The sequence below is a fragment of the Cucumis sativus genome, chromosome 6 (assembly GCF_000004075.3).
Source record: "Cucumis sativus cultivar 9930 chromosome 6, Cucumber_9930_V3, whole genome shotgun sequence".
Taxonomy (NCBI): Eukaryota; Viridiplantae; Streptophyta; class Magnoliopsida; order Cucurbitales; family Cucurbitaceae; genus Cucumis; species Cucumis sativus.
The window spans coordinates 7,845,805-7,863,830 of record NC_026660.2 but is presented as its reverse complement, the minus strand read 5'-3'; the positions used below and the strand labels follow the sequence as shown (position 1 = coordinate 7,863,830).

The following is an 18,026-nucleotide window of genomic DNA, read 5'->3' as shown; positions in this document are numbered from 1 at the left end:
AAATTATTTGTTTGCTACTCAATCTCATTTAGTTCACACGCTTTCATCTAATCAGACATCCTGATTGATACCTCAAAAACCTATGTTGTATTTTTTTTTTCTTTTAGAACCGATAGGTTCATGGAAAGCAAAGAAACACAGTGTTCCCTAGCGAAAACTGAATATCGTGCCCTTACAGCCACTACAAGCAAGCCTATTATGGTTGATCTAACAATTAAAATATCTGACTGTTGGAAGGGAAAAAAAACAAAAAACAAAAAAGAAGTGATATGACCAAAATCAACCCTGTTCGAAGCATAATATATTGAGCCACTATTTGATCAAATAAACATATTAATAATACCTAACAACAACACTTCGTCAAATGATTTGATGTTCCTTTTTCCTAATCTACTATTCATGAAGTACAAAACTTCTCTATGTACCTGAAAGCTGCTCTTTTCTACCATTACAGCCAAGTTTCCATTTTGCCAAATCACATTTTCCATAGTTATTTGGGTTCGGATGCAGCAGAGTTGAGTGGAATGGGAGTCACCTTTGGCAATGGTCGTAAGACGAGATACAAGGCTGGACCCAAGAATGGCACCAGCGAAAGTGGAAGAAGCCAAGAACCTTGGTTGTACCTGAACGAGTTCATTGCAATGTTATGCAAAATTGTCCAAAAGGCTAAATTGAATTACATTAGAAGAATTAGCATGAGATGGTAACCAGACCATTTCCGAGCAGACATGTCATTGTAAATCCAAAACGGTGCAAATGAAGATAACAGCATGAAATCGATGCTCATGGCATGGATCTGCACCAATAACGTTTTGAGATCAAGGAGAGGCTATATGGCTATTCAATGATAGAACTTTTTGATAGAAATATCTAAACACCAAAACTATCATCAGTCAGATTCCTGGAGTAGCAGCAAAAAAATGATCTTCCACTAGTCTACAAATCAAGAATTTTAACTAACTTTGACAGTATGTTAAAATGAAATTGGCAGACTTACAAATCTGCTCTCTCTGAAATACTGGTAAAATTCCTTCCACGCACTCTCACCAGCTAATCCACCATAAAACAATATACCTAGTCCTGCAGCAAATGTTATCTGATTCCAACATGGTTAGCTTTCATTCTCAATCAAACTTTAAGGGAAAAAAAGATAAAACAAATTTAGCAGTGATTTCAGAATTCAATCCATAATAGCGGCTGTGCTACTTCACAATCCAATCCAAGTCAAAAAATTGTGTTTATGTTATTAAGAATTTTCTGAGAGCTTCAGTGGAAGACAATGTGGTTTCTACGTTGGTACAAGGTTTACAAGCCTTCTCAAAAACTAGTTCATTATGAGATGATTACAAAAGACGAAAGAAATATTTGGTCATGCCAATGGTAAGATAAAGAGAAACCCATTTCAACCTGATCTAGGAATTATAGGACAACGTTTTATGATGAATTATGTTAGGTGGCTCCATTATATAATGTAACTGATGCATTTAGAACAGTATCCGGATTCCTGATACATTCATGGTAAGGGGAAGAATTTTCCATACCCCAGCAGTAAACTTCGACTCAAGAAAATTCAAAGGCCATCTCTTGAGATCATCTTCTTCAACAGGAGGTGGCGGTGGCTTCCAAAGTACAAAATATGGAAGAAGACCATAAGCACCCAGAAAGAATGACAGTACTAGGAAAGGCCAAACAGGAACATTGCTATTTGAACTGCAGACACAAGAATTATGTCACTGATGCTATCTGAACTGAACAGGAAGTCTAAATTCTATCAATCAGCTTGTAATCGTCAGACTAAAAGCGGACGACACACTGCATTGATGATGATGACATTTGAGTAACATATAAGATTTGCTAATCAATCATATAGGCTGCTCCATTCCAATCTATGATACTAATCATCAACTCAAAAAGCTGAACATAGTAATTAAAGGCTCTTACATTCAATCAACTCATTAGCTCAAATTTTCTCAATCCTTAATGCTAAGATATACATTCCATGAATTACTCATCAAAATTAAATGGGAATCTTCAAGTTTTTACAATATTGTTCTAAAAGAGATGGACAAGACGAATTGATATAGGAAGATTTATACCATTATAAAAAGTAACTGAAAATGAGGATAATTCAGCAGGATGAATGAGTTCCAAATTGTTTAACTGCCACAGACAAAAAATAATGTTGATTAAATAAAGAAGATGAAGGCACCTTCTACCAGAAGGAAGCAGCAGCATGGAGTAAACAAGAGGCCACAAGCCCATAATATACCAAAGAGAGACAAGAACTTCGTTCATTTTGAAACCATCATCACTTTTCAAGTTCAGAAGCTTCTTCAAGAAATACAAGTCCGTTGACTGCAAATTTCAGGGAAACATATAGAATAAGCATTTGATGAATCATGTACATGAACAAACAGAAAGAAAAACCAAACCAAACGAAGTAAGTACCGGAGTTTGATTTGGAGCGAAATTGAAAACATAAAACATAAGACCAGCCCACAAAACAAACAATAAAATAGAAGTCGTCCAGTCTCTTCCCTCCCCACCATTTCCACCGCCGCCGCTTCCGCCGCTCTCACCTTCAACCGGGCTTCCGTTTGCCGCAACTGGGTCTCCCGTTGTCTGGCTTCCCGATGCACTACGCCATTTTCTGAACAAACCCATTTTACTGGAGCTTGAATTGAAATTGGGGTAAGATTTGAAAGGAGTGATAATTGGGAAGCGTATTGTTTTGGGATTTCGGGTTTGGGTTTGGGTTTGATGGGTAATTGTGAGTTTGGAGACTCTTGAAGGAAGAGATGGTGAGAAGAAATTGCAGGAGATAAGATTGAGATTGGTAATCATGTTTGAATTTTTAGAATTTTTAGAATTTTTAATAGGAATAGTTGATAAGTGTTGAGGTTTGAGAACGGTGACGGGAGGTGCTGAAAAAAAAACAAAAGAAATTCAAAGCTTTTTCCGTCACCGATTCATGGCCGAATGAAACAAGTTGATTATCGAAGAACAAATGTCGAACCACACAGATTCATTGCAGTCTGAGATGGAGTTCCACTATTTACATGTGTCACTTCTTTTCACTTTTTTACTATTTCGAACCTAAGTTGAGAGAAGTTTCATCACCCCAAATCATGTTTATGAATTAATTTCATACAAAAATACACCAATTTTGAATCATTTTTTATAAATATATTTTAAAATCAATCATGCTTATTTTGAAATTATTAATATTTTTAGTTACTTCAAACAAAACATTAATTTTTTTTGGATAATTTAATTTTTAGAAGAACAAATGTAAATACATAGTTGATTACAAATAAGAATAATAATTTTTTCAAGACAATATAATATCAACTAAACAATAAGGCATGCAATTCAATCATGTTCCTCATTTATCTTCATCTCATGAACTGAATGATCATATTTTTCATTGACGTTCTAATGATTTCTTTTACAGATGTTAAAGCGAAGTAGATTTAGTTGATAGATGAACATTTGCAAATCTCTATATTTAAATGTGTATGAACACACATTGATAAAATATTCAAAGTATTAAAAATAAAAAAGAATGCAATGAAAAATAGATAGAAAGAATAGAGGAAGAAAATGGATATTTGGAAGGAATTCCTCACTAAACACCCAATAAACAAATTTGAAGGCATAAAGACTAAACTAGTAGGTTAACCAAAAAATATCAAGTCATATAATTAGTTTGACATGTTGTCAAATATTATTAAATACAACAAAGTGCATCAAAGTATTTACAAATATAGCAAAATAATACCGATAATTTATCACATTGTATCTATTTCTACTCTAGATTTTTTAATTTCATCTCGAACTGAATAAATATTGTAAATTCACCTTAAACTTTAAACAAATTTTCAAATTTAATTATTTCATAAATTTTTGTTCAAAACTATTGTAGTTGAACAATTAATTTTGGAGTAGAAATGGACATCTTGATCCTCAACATATAGCTAAGCTCATCTAAGGTATAAATTTGATAATGAAGGAAAAAAAAACACTAAAACTAAATTATTTTTAAAAAAATGAGAGTTTCTGGCAAAGTTAAGTAGTTCAACTTAATTTTATTTTTTTCCCAAAGTTGATTTTATTTAAAGCAGCAAGTTAGTGGAAAACTGTGACCTTTTTTTCCTAAAAATGGGGGGGAAATAGATTGGTGAATTAGTGTGAATTGAATAGGGTTAAAGAGAACAATTGTTAAGATGGAGAATGATGAAACAGAAACAAGAGGAAATTTTATGGAATAAGAGAAGTGCTTTTTAGAATAAGTATAAAATAGTTGTGTCAGAATCAGAAGATATTTTGGCATCATCTTTTCCTAATATACCCACATCATTATCCATATCCTGGAAAAGGAAACCATGAGATTTTATTTCATAGACAAAAAAAAAAACTTTAGTTTGCTAGATTCTCATTTTTCACAATGAATATAATAAAAGCTATAAAACAAATTTAAAATGCTAATGAACCAGCATCGTCGTTACAGTTTTGTTCTTTGAAGAAAAAAACATAATTGTTTTGCAAAACCAAAACAAATAGTTCAACATCGTCTCTAATTAAAAGAAATTACATAAAATCCAATTTGAATTGAAATGGAAGGTGTTAAGGATATGAAACAACCCTTTGCATAAGATTTGAGACTACATAGAAAAGGAGAGACATTTGAAATCATTCATACAAGAAAGTGTCAACAAACAACATCATTTCACAAGTAGCGGGGAGGAGGGATGATGATGAATACAACAATCTTCAACAATTGCCATTTATGCAGAATGAACAACATAACAAGACAATCATAGATTGGATTTAATCATCTTCATCCCCAACCAAACCCCCAAATTATTGACAAAAGTTCTAACAAATGGAGTCCAGCGTTATCCATCACAGGTTTTTAAATACAGCTTCACTCGTGTTGTTCAGAATTTTCAGATTATACATTTCTGCTGAACCCCCTTTATCGAACCCAAAACCTTCATGATTCCGCAGCTTGCAAGCAGCAAAACCATTTTTTCTGCAATTCCCAACTTTCAAGATCATGACAAAATAGCAGTGTTCTACTACTTGTAACATATGAATTGAATTAGTTTAAACAATATGGTATGTTTAACAATGCCTCCATCATTAATTCGTGAAATATACAGAAAATGCAAAAGGTTTAGGCACCAAACAAAGAGTTTCTCTATCCAATGACTGCATGAATGTGGGTTAGAAGCTCAGGAGGAGGTATCTAAAAAGATACACTCGCCAATAGTCTAACAAGCAAAGCTTCCAATTCCAAGCAATTTCAAAACTAATCAAATAAATTCGAAGCATTTGGCTACAAGAACTTACAGGTTGAGACTTTCCAAGAACAGAACCATTCTTGAATGCTGTTTCATCCTTTGCTGGAGAGTCAGGCATGCCACCAGTCTTTTTCTCATTCCTGGCTTTATTAAAGATTACTGTGAATCCCTCGGCAGATGCTGGATCGTTGACATCCCATTCACCGAACTTTGGCAATGGACTGCTACTGCCTTTCTCCTGCAGAATCAATAAACTCAAGGATGGCAGTCATTTCATTGCACAACACAGTATAAACGTACACTTAGTCGTAGCTCTTTAAGTTCGTAGCTTAAAGGTTGAGGCACAAGGGAAGCAAAAAACTGAGCAATAACAGTAAAATAAGTAACAAAGATATGAAGGTGGAGAGCAGAAGTATACTTCTTTAATCTCTTCTTCCTTCTTCTTGGGTCAAATCTCTAAAACCTTGCCCATGTAAGACCATAGTTTATTTATTAACCGAGTCTAATGCTCAAAAAATACAAACTACGCAAGTGAGAGAAAAAGAGAAAGCATAAGAAACCTATATAAGACCATAGTTACAATTCAAAAAACTCTATCTGATTCAAAACAAAAACAGATATACTGAAAAATCTTCAACTGTCATTCAAGGTTTAGAACAAAAGTACATTTCCTAAATTACCAACACTTAAACAGCTACCAAACCCATGAAGACCCAACCCCAAAGTGAGACAATCTCGAAACAATCAAGAACTACCAAATCAAATATCAGAGATATCTCATACAACTTATAAATAGAATGGTGAAAAACAGGGGAGAAAATGAAAGCTTCGGATTCAACATTCATAGAGAAATCTCACAACGCACTCCATAGGGATTAGTACATGAGATTTTTCCAAGTTTCTTGGTCATTCTTATGTCATTACTCAGACTAACAATAGTTGTAGGAAACATAAAATAGAACTCCCAGAGCTCATCTTTAACACAAAAGTATAAAATATATATTGGGCTATCTACTTTGTCTGTTGCTTTGGATGAACCCCTAAAGTTCGATAAAATTTACACATAATTAACATAGAATGCCAAAAAAACTCCCCAACTTTTTGTTCAGCATACTTACAAACAAGCTGATTGAGTGAAAAGCCCAAATTTCCCCAATGGAAGGGACTTCAAAACCAAACAAACAGAAAGAAACCCCACCAATCCCTCAGCAAAATTAGCAAACTAACAAAACTATACAGAAAAGGCTAAAAGCAAGTAAACAAATCATTGAACAAGAAAGAAAGTGAAAGGAGGTGTGAACACAAAGGGGAAAAGCAATCAAGCATAGTACCAAACACAGAAACAGAACACAACCGGATTCACATGAGGACCAAATAGAAAGCAGACCCAGGAAACCCTCAATTTATGAATGCCCATTAGAGAGGAAGAGGAAAATAGAAAGGGAAAAAGAGAGAAAATAAAAAATAAAATAAAATAAAAAGATGGAAGAGAAAACCCAGAAAGGAAGAAGTGGGGAAATCAAAATCAGGGGTAAGTAAAGAGAGAATAGAGAGAAGAAGGAAAGAAGGATTACATACCGCCATGAGTGAGGTTTGAGAGGAAGAAAAAGAAGAAGATGTTGTGTTGATTTTGGGTGTATGATTGATTGAGAGAGAAGGAAGGAAGGAAGAAGAAAGAATTTGGGTAATGGGATGTTATAGAAGTGGAGAGTGGGGCCTTTTGTCTACGCAGCTTCGAAGGACGTTTAACGGTGTCTGCTACTTCCAGCTGTGCATACCCCAAGCGCCAACCCCCAGACGTTGAAAGACAAATCACTTTTCTTTTTTCTTTTAAACTTCTCTCCATCCACTTCTTTCCAAAAATTACCAAATACCTCTTTAATGTCAATTTAATGTTAATGGTAAAAATTGAGACTAATAATTGTAATTAGACTGTTGTTGATCTTTCTAAGTTACATAATTACAGTAGATATTACCTTTACTTTTAATCCTACAATAAACCTCAACACTCATTTTTTACTCTAATAATTGTAATTGTCTCCCTATTTTAATTTATTTTTAAATTAACTTTTGAAATAATAGTTAATGTCTTATCCGTCCGTTTGAATCAACTATTTATAATATATTTCGTTAATGAAATATTGATGTGATGTGTCAATTGATAAATGTAGGTGGGTTTAGTATAAAATTATTGAAGGGTATTGACAAATAGACAACTTGAGGGAGTAAGGTTGTAAATATGATAGAGTTAGATGCACAAGCCACCCTAGTTTTTATAAAGCCTAAAGACTCTTAACTCTTATGAGTTGCCCTAATGGTCGGTAAGATAGGAGGGAGAAAAACTTGAACACAAACTTAACTTTGTATAAACTCGATTCATAAGTCAAATTGACTATGACTCTGTACTAACATGTTTATTCTTTAGTTATATACCGCTGGATATTAAAAAGTAACATTTTTGTAAAAGATCTTCGAGACCTATTAAAAATGACAAAGAAAAGTTTTTAAGGAGAAATTGTCACTACGATAAGAAATTCAATTAATCAATCAATGTGTGTATCATTATTGTTGGATTCTAACAAAATATTAAAAATGTCATTGTAACACCGTAAAATGTATATATACACTTTGTTTCTAATTTCGTCACTAATATTTTTTTCAAAATTCTTTCCATGTTAATTCTTATGTTTTTTCTTTGGGAGTGACAAATTGTTTTCCCAATATGTAGACATCCCTACAAAACTTTTTACGTTTTCATTCGACACCCGAGGATTCTACCAACATATGGGGTAAGTAAGGGTATGACTTTCATATTTAGTTTGTTAGTGGGACAAACAACGACTCCCCAAGTAGCTCGACGATGGTATGATGTTGTCTATTTTGACAGAAAGTTTTCATGATTTTGTTTTTGATTCCACTCAAAAGGTTTCTATCTCATACATACTTATCATCTTTCTCTTAACTAGGTAAAATAAGATTTTTTTCATTTCCAACAATTATTAGCTACTAAAAAATACAACAAAAAGAGAACATAAATCTTTAATTCATACTCGTATACTTTTGAGTTAGAACAAAAATAATACGAATCACACATTTAAAATAAAAACGTGGCAATCCATGATTTGTTCATTTATATATACTTTAGAGTGTTTGGTGATGTTGATGAAAGTGAGGACAGCCATGGTTTGAATGGCTGCAATGAGTGGAAAAGAATCCCTCAAATTATATGTGTTCAAGAAGTTGGGTTGAGAATGCACTCCACATTCCATCTTTTTCTAAACCTTGTGCTTAAGCAGACAAGCCAACCCACCAAGCCAATCAAACTGTCTACAAACAACCACACAACACAATGCTCAAATTTTGCCCCCACATATTTATGCACCTAAATGTGACCCCCACCTCAATAGTTACTTACACTATGTTCAAATTACACACCAAACATGGAGAACATCTTCACAACCCGTGCGGGCCTTGAGCCATGTCTTTTGTTAACGTGATTGAACGTCTAGCTAACACGATTTATTGAATTCAAAATCCATAAACTTAAGCTTTTGAATTTAGCGATATGTTGAAAATAGACATAAAATGTTGCGTGTAAGCGGTGAACTTGGTGTTGGTTTTGAAGGGGTGAAAATATTGGTTAAAATAGGTATGTTTACAAAAAGAAAAAAAGAAAAACTATCCATTAATTTAAAATAGGAGTTGTTGGGAATATTTATTAAAGTGGCAAAGAGTGTTACAACTTAGAAGCACAAAACAACAAAGTTAATGAAGGATTTCATGCCATGGTTTATGTTTGAATTTTGAAATGATGAACTCGAATTCTCTTACCTTGTACTCAATTAAGAATAAAGGAAAAAAAAGTTCTAAAAAATGGAAGAAAAAGAGGGGAAAACATTGATTTTCATGTCAACGAGAGGCCTTTCAATCCATGTGGTTGATTAAAATATACATTTTGTCTTTTTGTTCTCCCAACTAATTTAAATATAATACTAAAAATAATTTAATAATCGTTTTAGCCCAACGATAATTTAACTTCAATCATATCTTACATCACACATAATTGACCAAACTTATTGAATTTATCAACAAACTAAATACTAACATTTTTTTTAGTAGTAATTAACCTATACGTCTTTGTTAGAGGTTGAGAATAAAATCTCTATACTTAATTGATTTAAAAGAATATGGACTTGAAACCATTAAATTTTAGTAATGGAATTTAATGATGATGAAAGTTTTTCATGCGACGAATCACATATATTTAAACGTGACAAATAGTATAAATTTATGGTATATTTTCCAAATATGTATTATCTCTACTAAAATTTGATTATTGATGGTTTATTTATACCTTCCTATAAAGAAATAGACATTATTGAGAGAGAAATAGAGAATGAAAATGCCTAAGATGAAATAAAAGTAAAGAATATAATAAATTTATGATGAAAGTGATTGTTCAAAATTCTAATTCAGGACAGGGTTATACCAAATGATTCTTCTCTCACTAATAACCAATTTTTGTTTTCTTCCTCTTGTATGCAGTTCTCACTTCCAAATGGCTTGTATGCCTCTTGTATGCCTTTGCTCTAACAAATATATAGAGAAAAGGGATTCTACATCTGTAACATGCTTGTTAAATGAATTGTGTAGCAGAGTTTCTAATGAAGGGATATACAAGAAAGTTGATTATATTTGGAGGGTAAAAAGTTAGATCATCTTCTCAAATTTGTCAAGCTTTTTAACCCTTTGCATACATCGAAGAACTAGCGTCATGAAAACTCCTGCATTTCACAGAACGATCAAGGTAAGATATGAACTTCAAACTTAAACTTATGCCACCGAAAGAGAGCTCACCTGCTCCAACGAATGATCCACTTGCAACAGCTTGGTTGCCTTGAGCGCTTAGGGTGATTCCGAGGTTCAAAAGGGTACCACCCATCACAGTGTACATAGTTGCCATCTGAAGTATTGTTGCTTTCCTTGCTGCTCTTTCAGACTAAGAATCCCATGACAATATGGTGAAGTTTTAGGAGGGGGATATTGCAAGGTTTCTAGAAGTGAAAATTTTGACATTTGCAGAAATTATAGTAATTCAACAATATATGAATTTAAGAAGTGATTAAATATGTACCTCGAGCACTCGGACTCGAAGCTTTAAGTCCCCGGACTCGAGCTGTTGTACAAATTCCTCTATCTTTTGGACTCTGTACGGCATGGAAATGGTGGATGTTCTAGCCTGAAAATTAATTGAATTCATTTATCTGTAAGAAGTTGCACTCTATGAAGAGAGAAGAGGACAGTAAACTCGACGAAAGTACTGTACATCATTAGCTTGTTTTCTTATCTCCTGCACAAGTTGTGTTCCACTTCGCTCCTTCTGTTTCAAGTCTAAAAGCTCCTGCACATCTCAATTTTCATATAAATAACTAGAAGAAGTCTTCATGGGATGATAAAAAGAAATGCAAAAGGATCATTTGACAACATTATGAACTAAAATCATCCATAAAGAATGCAACAAACCTGTGCATATGGTGCAGCAATCTTGACGAAGGAGAAATCAGGGTCAAGTGTGTAGCCTATACCTGAAACAAAATTTGATTCCTCAATCGAGAGCAGAAGTGTAATCTAGTTGAAGTTGGTCAGTTTATATACTTTAAAATAAAGAATTTTTTTGACAATATGAAACAACGGTTTTAGTTCTGTTTTATTCCTGGGAGACATGATGGCTCAATTGCCAAAGCATAAGAGAACGGAATCAACCTTCAAGGGTAGAAAATGCCCTCAAGACAAAAGTAAAGGTGGAGGGGAATCGAAAAGGTTGATCTTGAGCTATTGCGAATAAATCCTGTCAGACACCCAAGCTTGAGTTTATAAAAGATGATACGATATGTGATTAAACCGAGGTTTTTGGAATTTGCTAGATTGAATGTTTGCATACCTCACCAATTGCAGCCAGAGTCTGCTGCTGGTCTGGTGACTGGCTCAACAGATTGTCCAAGAAAAATTGAATGGATCTCCTCACCTAAATAAAAAAATTTGAAAAATGATATACAATAGACAATGATAGTAGATTTATATTCAATCTGTATAGTTTGTACCGAAGACAGGTCTCCTGTGGGCTGAAGTGCTTCAAGATCAATGAGCCTTTGCATAACCTGCATGATTGCCCCTTTGTCAGTAAAAGATATATCATCACAGATGCGTCAACAAATTTGCATCATCACATGATATTGTTATGATTCGCATCCCTTTTACTATAGTCTATGTCAAATTCAAAAAGGAAAAATCATGATATTTTGAAGTCTGTATGTTCTCTACTCTCTTCCTCCGTGTGTGTGTGGGGTGGGGGCATGAGGGAATGGTTGGTTAATCATCATATTGAGACTATTCGAAACGATGAGATCCATGAATCAGGATCCTGGGAACAAAAATTTCTGGTAACAAGATAGGAAAGCATGCATGATTAAACTCAGATCATTTCCCTATTAAGTCATATCTAGGGCAATGAAGATTCTGTAACAGTATTCGAGAAAAGTCATTTGATATTTAAGAAATGTAAACCTTTTTTGCATCTTTTTCATAAACTGCATAGAAAAGGTCAAGCAGCCGCTCTCTAGTGAAGGATTTAATTTCCCCCATCATACCAAAATCATAGTATATGATTGCTTCGTCCACATCAATAGCAAGATTTCCCGGATGAGGATCAGCATGAAAGAAACCAGTCTTCAGGATCTGAAAGATCAGAGAAGTACATCTGTTGCTTAATACAGGATGATCATCTAATTAATTGCCTTTTTAAAACGGAAGCCATGCTTAACAAAAACAATTTAACGAAGTACATAATGTCTACAATGGATTGGCTTTCATCATATTAACTGCTAGGAATAGCTAATGACGTGAATCACTTTATATCCAACTGACAGGCAAGACCTGAATTAAGTATGCTTCAATGGCACGTGATGAAATTCGAGAGCGACTAAAGCCACGTGAGTCCAGAACATTCAGCTGATTTATCTTAACTCCTACACATAAGATAGCAATGGCATTCTTAAGTAACACTGAACATACTAGAATGCAGATAGTATGAATTATATCAAAAAACGCATTGCTTGGGGTCAAACCTGGTACATACTCTAAAGTCAACACCTTCAAAGCAGTGTAGTCCCAAAAGACAAGCTACAAAAGGTAAAATAGAATTAAAGAAAAAAAAATATTTTAGAAAGAAGAAAGAGGAAGTTTATTTAGTTAAGACTTTTTCGCTTACTAGATAGATTACAAGAAATTTTATTTCTTGACTTCTTCTACCCATATATTATGAATTTTATAGAGGGATGGAGAATATTCATTAAAGAAGTATCTGTATGAAGAAACGTACAGGTACTCGGACCCACTTTGTATTACGAAAATCCCTGCGAAATCTATCAGCATTTTTGCCTTCATTTATGTAGTCAATTTCTTGATACAAAATCCTACAACCAAGAGTCAGAACATGAGTTGAAAAAGAAACTAATAAAACATCAAAATCTACACGAGCTAAAGTTTAGGCACACAAAAAACTCAAGATAAGCCTTAACATTGGGACATCCCCATAACGTCAGCTAAAATGGGAAAATAAATATCATCTTAGATGACTGATTTTTCACTAAAAAATTTTAGTAGTCTTAATAAGCTATCTTTTTCTTCCTTGGAGGGGAGATCAGTTCAATGATTAAATGAAAGAACGGAAGGAGAACCCCATACGATGGATTACTATTTTAATGAACTAGAACTATGAGAGAAAATAAACCATAGTTACAAATAGTGAAATCAAATTTTACAACATGACAGAGATAAGTGGTTGAAGTGACAAATTCTTTACTGTTAATCAGAGCAGGTATGAGAATTCTATAAGCTATAGCTCCTAGAATGGTAGTTTCACCAAACCATTATATCCCTCTTTAATTTTCATCATATTGTCAACTGTAATTTTTTAGAAATCGTCATATCTTCTTTCTTATAATTATTTTTTGACATTCGTACAAGCTTTGACCATTCATAGGATAGCTCCTTGACCCTACAATTATTAGTTGGCAAAAAGATTCAAAGAATGTTAAGTCTAGGTAAATGACTACCATAACTTGAACCTAGTGCCTCAAGATCCTTTAATACTTACATTGGTCATCATTAATCACTAGACCAACCCCAGGCAATCTAGAGATGCCCGTATCTTAGCCATTCAAAAATAACATTGACGTCATATTTTAATAATATGTAATAGACACCATAATTGTGTATCTAAGAAACAACGCACCCCTTAAGGACCAAGATATCAATGTTACTTTCTTCAAGTTAAGGGTGCATTCAAACAGATGCATAATCTCCAGCACACAGTAAGAACCTTTCATTTTATTACAATCAAAGATCGCTGCTATTACTTACGTAGCACATTCTTCATATATACCAATCCAATCTCTGGAAGGACCACCAAAAGTTTCACTGTTTTGAAAATACTCTGCAATCAACTTCAAATTCCCTGTTCATGGAATACAAACAATAGTAAAAGTTAACATGTGGCCTCAGGGACATGCCTCAAATTTAACAAATTGGAACCTAATCAACATTTACTTTCCTGGGTCATATGGCATATTACATAATTACAAGATTCTATAACCAAATGTGTAAAAAATACTAAACTGTGCCTGTAATCAGCTAAAATGTTATAAAATAATGTTTTCCTATCCATGAAAAATTACATAAAAGTACAATAATCTTTATAAGCTAGTTTATATTTTCACTATTCTTTTCCAGCTAAGGAAAAGCAAACCTTACGTAGATCAATGTCAAAAAGCTTCTTGAGACCAGGTCTTTGGACTTTGATGACCACCCTTTCTCCGTTATGCAGTATGCCACGATGGACCTAAAGACAATGCTACTCAAAATCAATGCAAGAAGTGTACAGATAGAGATATAAATGCAACAAACGAAAACTAAACTTGACCTATATCCCAGTAACTATCACTTTTTGAAGGTTCGTTTCAAATTGAAATGAAACAAGCACCTGACCAAGACTTGCAGCAGCAATTGGACGGTCCTCAAATTCTCTGAACAATGTATCAATGGGGACGCCTAGTTCACTCTCAATGAATGCTCTTGCTTTCTTTGGAGAGAAAGCAGGGACTTTATCCTGATTATACAATATCAGAAACATAAATCTTTGCAGTGACATCACAACATCCCATAGTTTCACAATCTGAACATCCTCATGACAGTGAAGCTATAGGCTTTCATCAATTTAATTAAAACAAGTAAGTTTCCATGAAAAGAGAGAGTGCTGCAAAAAAAAAAAAAAAACCTGTAATTTAGCAAGCTCATCCACATACTCACGAGGGAACAGATCCGATCTAGTTGAGGAGAGCTGTCCAAGCTTAATAAAAGTAGGGCCAAGCTGCAAAACACGCTCCCGCAACCAAGATGCGGTCTTTAGCCTTCTTTTTTTCTGGAGGGAGAGAGTGATGATTGAATTATAGCAAAATACAACATTCTAGTGTCGAAGACAAAAAACTAACAAGAACTGGGGTATTTAGTAGATAAATAACAACTTAAGGAAACTATTTAACCTGCTTATCTTCTGAAAATGCTCCAGCATATGTCCATTTTGTAGTTTCTAAGAAAACACGAACTCGTAAGGAAATGACGAAACTCCAAACATCAATGCTCCTTTGCACAGAGTTATAATTTTCATTAGCCCAACTGAAACCTTCATCTGAGGGTAAAACCTTAAGATCCTCAATCGGTGGGAGCTTCTTTGAGTCTGCAACATTTGTTCCCTTAACCAAAGGTGGAGACGGGCTGCGCTTAACTATACTTGCCCCATTGATAACTTGCTTTTTACCATTTATGTTCTCAACTTTGTTGGCAGATACAGTTCTCTTTTTCACTATTTCATTTATAGGTACCATCTTAACAGTTCTTCCCATAGTATTAAACCTAGGGGGCGATGTATTCTGATGCATTTCATTTTGAAGCCTGAAATGTTGAGAACTTGGAGGACTCCAAGTTGACTTCTCAATCTTGTTGAATGTATGAGGTGAAATTGATCTTGAAAAACACAGATCATAGGCTTGTTTCCCTTTTCCCTCATTTAACTTTGTTTCACGGCAATAACAGCTGTGGGAAGCCAATGTTGCCGCCATCTAAGTATAGTGCCTGAAAACAAAAAAAGCAAAGACAGTGGTAACTAACCATCTCTAGCTTGTCAAATGGGTTAAATTGGAGCACAAATATAAAAGCGAATAGAAAACACAAGAACTAGGAAATCTGCTCTTTGAGATTACAGAGTCTGTGATACTCAAAGCATTGGAGCCAAATAATGGTCGGAATCAAAGAAACTGAAACTCCATCTAACGTCAGCTGACTAATCACCAATCCCTTATTCCATTACCGAACTGGACGTTTAAATATCATTCAAACAACGCGAAAATCTATGGCTGATAGCAGAAAACAGAAGATAAAAATGATCACTTCCCATATTGAAAATCCAGAAACAAGAATAAAACACGTGAGAAACGAACAGAACAACAGAATAAGAATACTTGTTTACTACTTTTGTTCTACATGAAGCAATGAAAAAAAAGGTAAAAAAAAGTCAAGGAAGCTTCGAACAGATTCATTTGCAATTCAATCTTTGAATAATTTCAATGCTTCAATCAACTGAACACATCAGGCACTGCAATTTTCAGAGAAAATAAAGAGAACCCAAATCGAATTTGCATGAATATACCACGAATTTCAGTTGATGACTCAGTTTAGAACAGCAAAGTATCTCAACTGGAATTGGGGGTGGTCCAAAAAAATGGGAAAAAGTAGTAACGAAGTTGGGAAATCTGAATTGGGACGTTTCTCACAATCGCAAGACGAAGAAAATAAGAAATAAGTGATAAAAACGTTAACTGGGTGTCCCTGTTATTCTGAATTCTCAGCGTCCAAGTTACTGAAACCAGGTGGGAGTGTCCAAAAATCAAATCAAATGGGTTAACGACAACAACAGAAATGAAAATCTCCAAGGTTCGAACAACGACCTCTCATTTCCTTGGTACGTATTGGACTTGACCACTGGCGTGGCTAGTGATATAAGTTTGGCCCATATTCTTCATTTCTAATTCTACCCTGTAGGTTAAAATTAAAAACCTTGCATCCCCCTTTGATCTTTTTATTGACCTAAAGCAGAGGAATATCAACTGTATCCAGGGTCTCAAAAGAAGAAATAGTAGTGAAACTCAGCGTGGTTCTTGAGCGAATTGAGCCATTGCTGACGAACACAGAAAACGTGACGAAAATGTTGTTTGCTTGGGAAATTGGAGCGTCGTGGACAGCTATGAATCTGTGCTTTCTTACGAGCCATTTTGTGGTGGGAATCTTCGGTGTAGAAGAAACGGAATTGATTTTTTTTAAGAATTTTGGAAGTCGGTATAAAATTTAGTCCAATCCTATGAATTAGGATTCCTAAAATAAATATATAATATTTAGGAAAGAAAAGCTAAATTGTAAAGATGCACACCTATCAACAATGGTTATTTCAATATTTCAAATAATTTATTAGGTTACACTCTCTTTTATTTTTATGATCCTCCATCTTTTCTTTTAAAATGTTCCTTTTGTTTTAATAAACAAGATTTTGTTAATTATTTAACACATATAAAAAACTAGAAAAATTAAAAAAAAAATTGAAGTGAAAGTGATTTTGAGTTTTTCCATAAAATATTAATTTACCATTTAATCTTTAATTCAAAACTGATTATCTTAATTGGTAGCTTACTCATCTAAATATAAGAGCTATTTTATCATTAATGAAATTTTAATTGTAAGGACTAAAGTAGAGTCTACTTTAAAATCAAGAAATAGACGTTTTAAAAGTTTCAAAAAGACCAAGATAGAAGATAAAAATAAGATTTAAACCCACCTATTATTTGGTTGTGTCTAAACTATGTGAGAAAATATGGTTGTTTTAGATAGGTGAAAAAAATGGATGAAACTCCCCCTAATTTGGTGGGAAGAAAGTTACAAAAAGGGTGAGTGATAACTTTACATAATCTTTTATAAATTTTGGTCTTCTCTCACTCCTTCAATCTTCACCATTTTTTGTTTTTCCTATTTGCTACGTTCTTCTACTCTCTTCTCCACGGTTCTTTTTTAGGTATGTATTTCTTCCTATATTCTCTTTTAAAGCCCTAATATTCTTTCCTATATTTTGGTGTCCGAAATTGGTAAGGGACTTTAATCATCATTTTTTTTTCTTCTTCTGTGAATCGGTCATCATCTATCTGAAATTAAGGCTACAATTTGTTCTTCCTCAACTTTTTTTATTTGTTTCTCATCTCTTTTATCGAAAGGGGATTTGTTCTTCCTCAACTTTTTTTTATTTGATTTGCATAGCTTTGTTTTATTTATTTATGTTTGGTTCTATTTTTTTTATTTTATAAATCTGTATTAGTTTGTTATATCAATGATATGATATACTTATATTATTATATGTATTAGTTGACTAATACACTTTACAGCTATTTTTTATTTTCCTAAAATTGTTGCAGTTCATTGTAGTTATAGTTAAACTTGCAGTAATTGTTTTTCACGTGGTCAATGGATGAGCGACAGTGCTATGTGGATTACAAAATAAATTGTGTTTTGGATGATGGAGTGATATCATCATTTGATTCTTTTTTGTGTGAACTTGATACGTAC

At 33.8% G+C, this 18,026-nt stretch overlaps 3 protein-coding genes across 3 annotated transcripts; all 3 read right to left on the bottom strand.

Annotated features, from left to right (window-relative positions):
* Positions 1 to 268: 268 nt before the first annotated feature.
* On the bottom strand, positions 269 to 3,053 carry LOC101218059 (hypothetical protein). The gene is made up of 6 exons (XM_004139946.3): positions 2,449 to 3,053; positions 2,210 to 2,355; positions 1,542 to 1,710; positions 998 to 1,096; positions 714 to 796; positions 269 to 623 (listed from the first exon to the last, which is right to left on the bottom strand). Exons 1-6 carry the CDS (start codon positions 2,842 to 2,844, stop codon positions 491 to 493), a joined length of 1,026 nt encoding a protein of 341 aa, XP_004139994.1. The 5' UTR covers positions 2,845 to 3,053; the 3' UTR covers positions 269 to 490.
* Positions 3,054 to 4,560: 1,507 nt separating this feature from the next.
* On the bottom strand, positions 4,561 to 7,042 carry LOC101217194 (protein NOI4). The gene is made up of 3 exons (XM_011658588.2): positions 6,885 to 7,042; positions 5,356 to 5,544; positions 4,561 to 5,035 (listed from the first exon to the last, which is right to left on the bottom strand). Exons 1-3 carry the CDS (start codon positions 6,888 to 6,890, stop codon positions 4,997 to 4,999), a joined length of 234 nt encoding a protein of 77 aa, XP_011656890.1. The 5' UTR covers positions 6,891 to 7,042; the 3' UTR covers positions 4,561 to 4,996.
* A 2,676-nt stretch (positions 7,043 to 9,718) lies between these two features.
* On the bottom strand, positions 9,719 to 16,360 carry LOC101216158 (protein ACTIVITY OF BC1 COMPLEX KINASE 7, chloroplastic). The gene is made up of 18 exons (XM_011658587.1): positions 16,069 to 16,360; positions 14,906 to 15,494; positions 14,641 to 14,784; positions 14,347 to 14,472; positions 14,118 to 14,205; positions 13,728 to 13,821; positions 12,685 to 12,778; positions 12,431 to 12,485; positions 12,240 to 12,331; positions 11,871 to 12,041; positions 11,408 to 11,464; positions 11,248 to 11,331; positions 11,070 to 11,154; positions 10,830 to 10,891; positions 10,633 to 10,707; positions 10,441 to 10,545; positions 10,164 to 10,305; positions 9,719 to 10,090 (listed from the first exon to the last, which is right to left on the bottom strand). Exons 2-18 carry the CDS (start codon positions 15,479 to 15,481, stop codon positions 10,017 to 10,019), a joined length of 2,124 nt encoding a protein of 707 aa, XP_011656889.1. The 5' UTR covers positions 15,482 to 15,494; positions 16,069 to 16,360; the 3' UTR covers positions 9,719 to 10,016.
* Between the last annotated feature and the right edge of the window lie 1,666 nt (positions 16,361 to 18,026).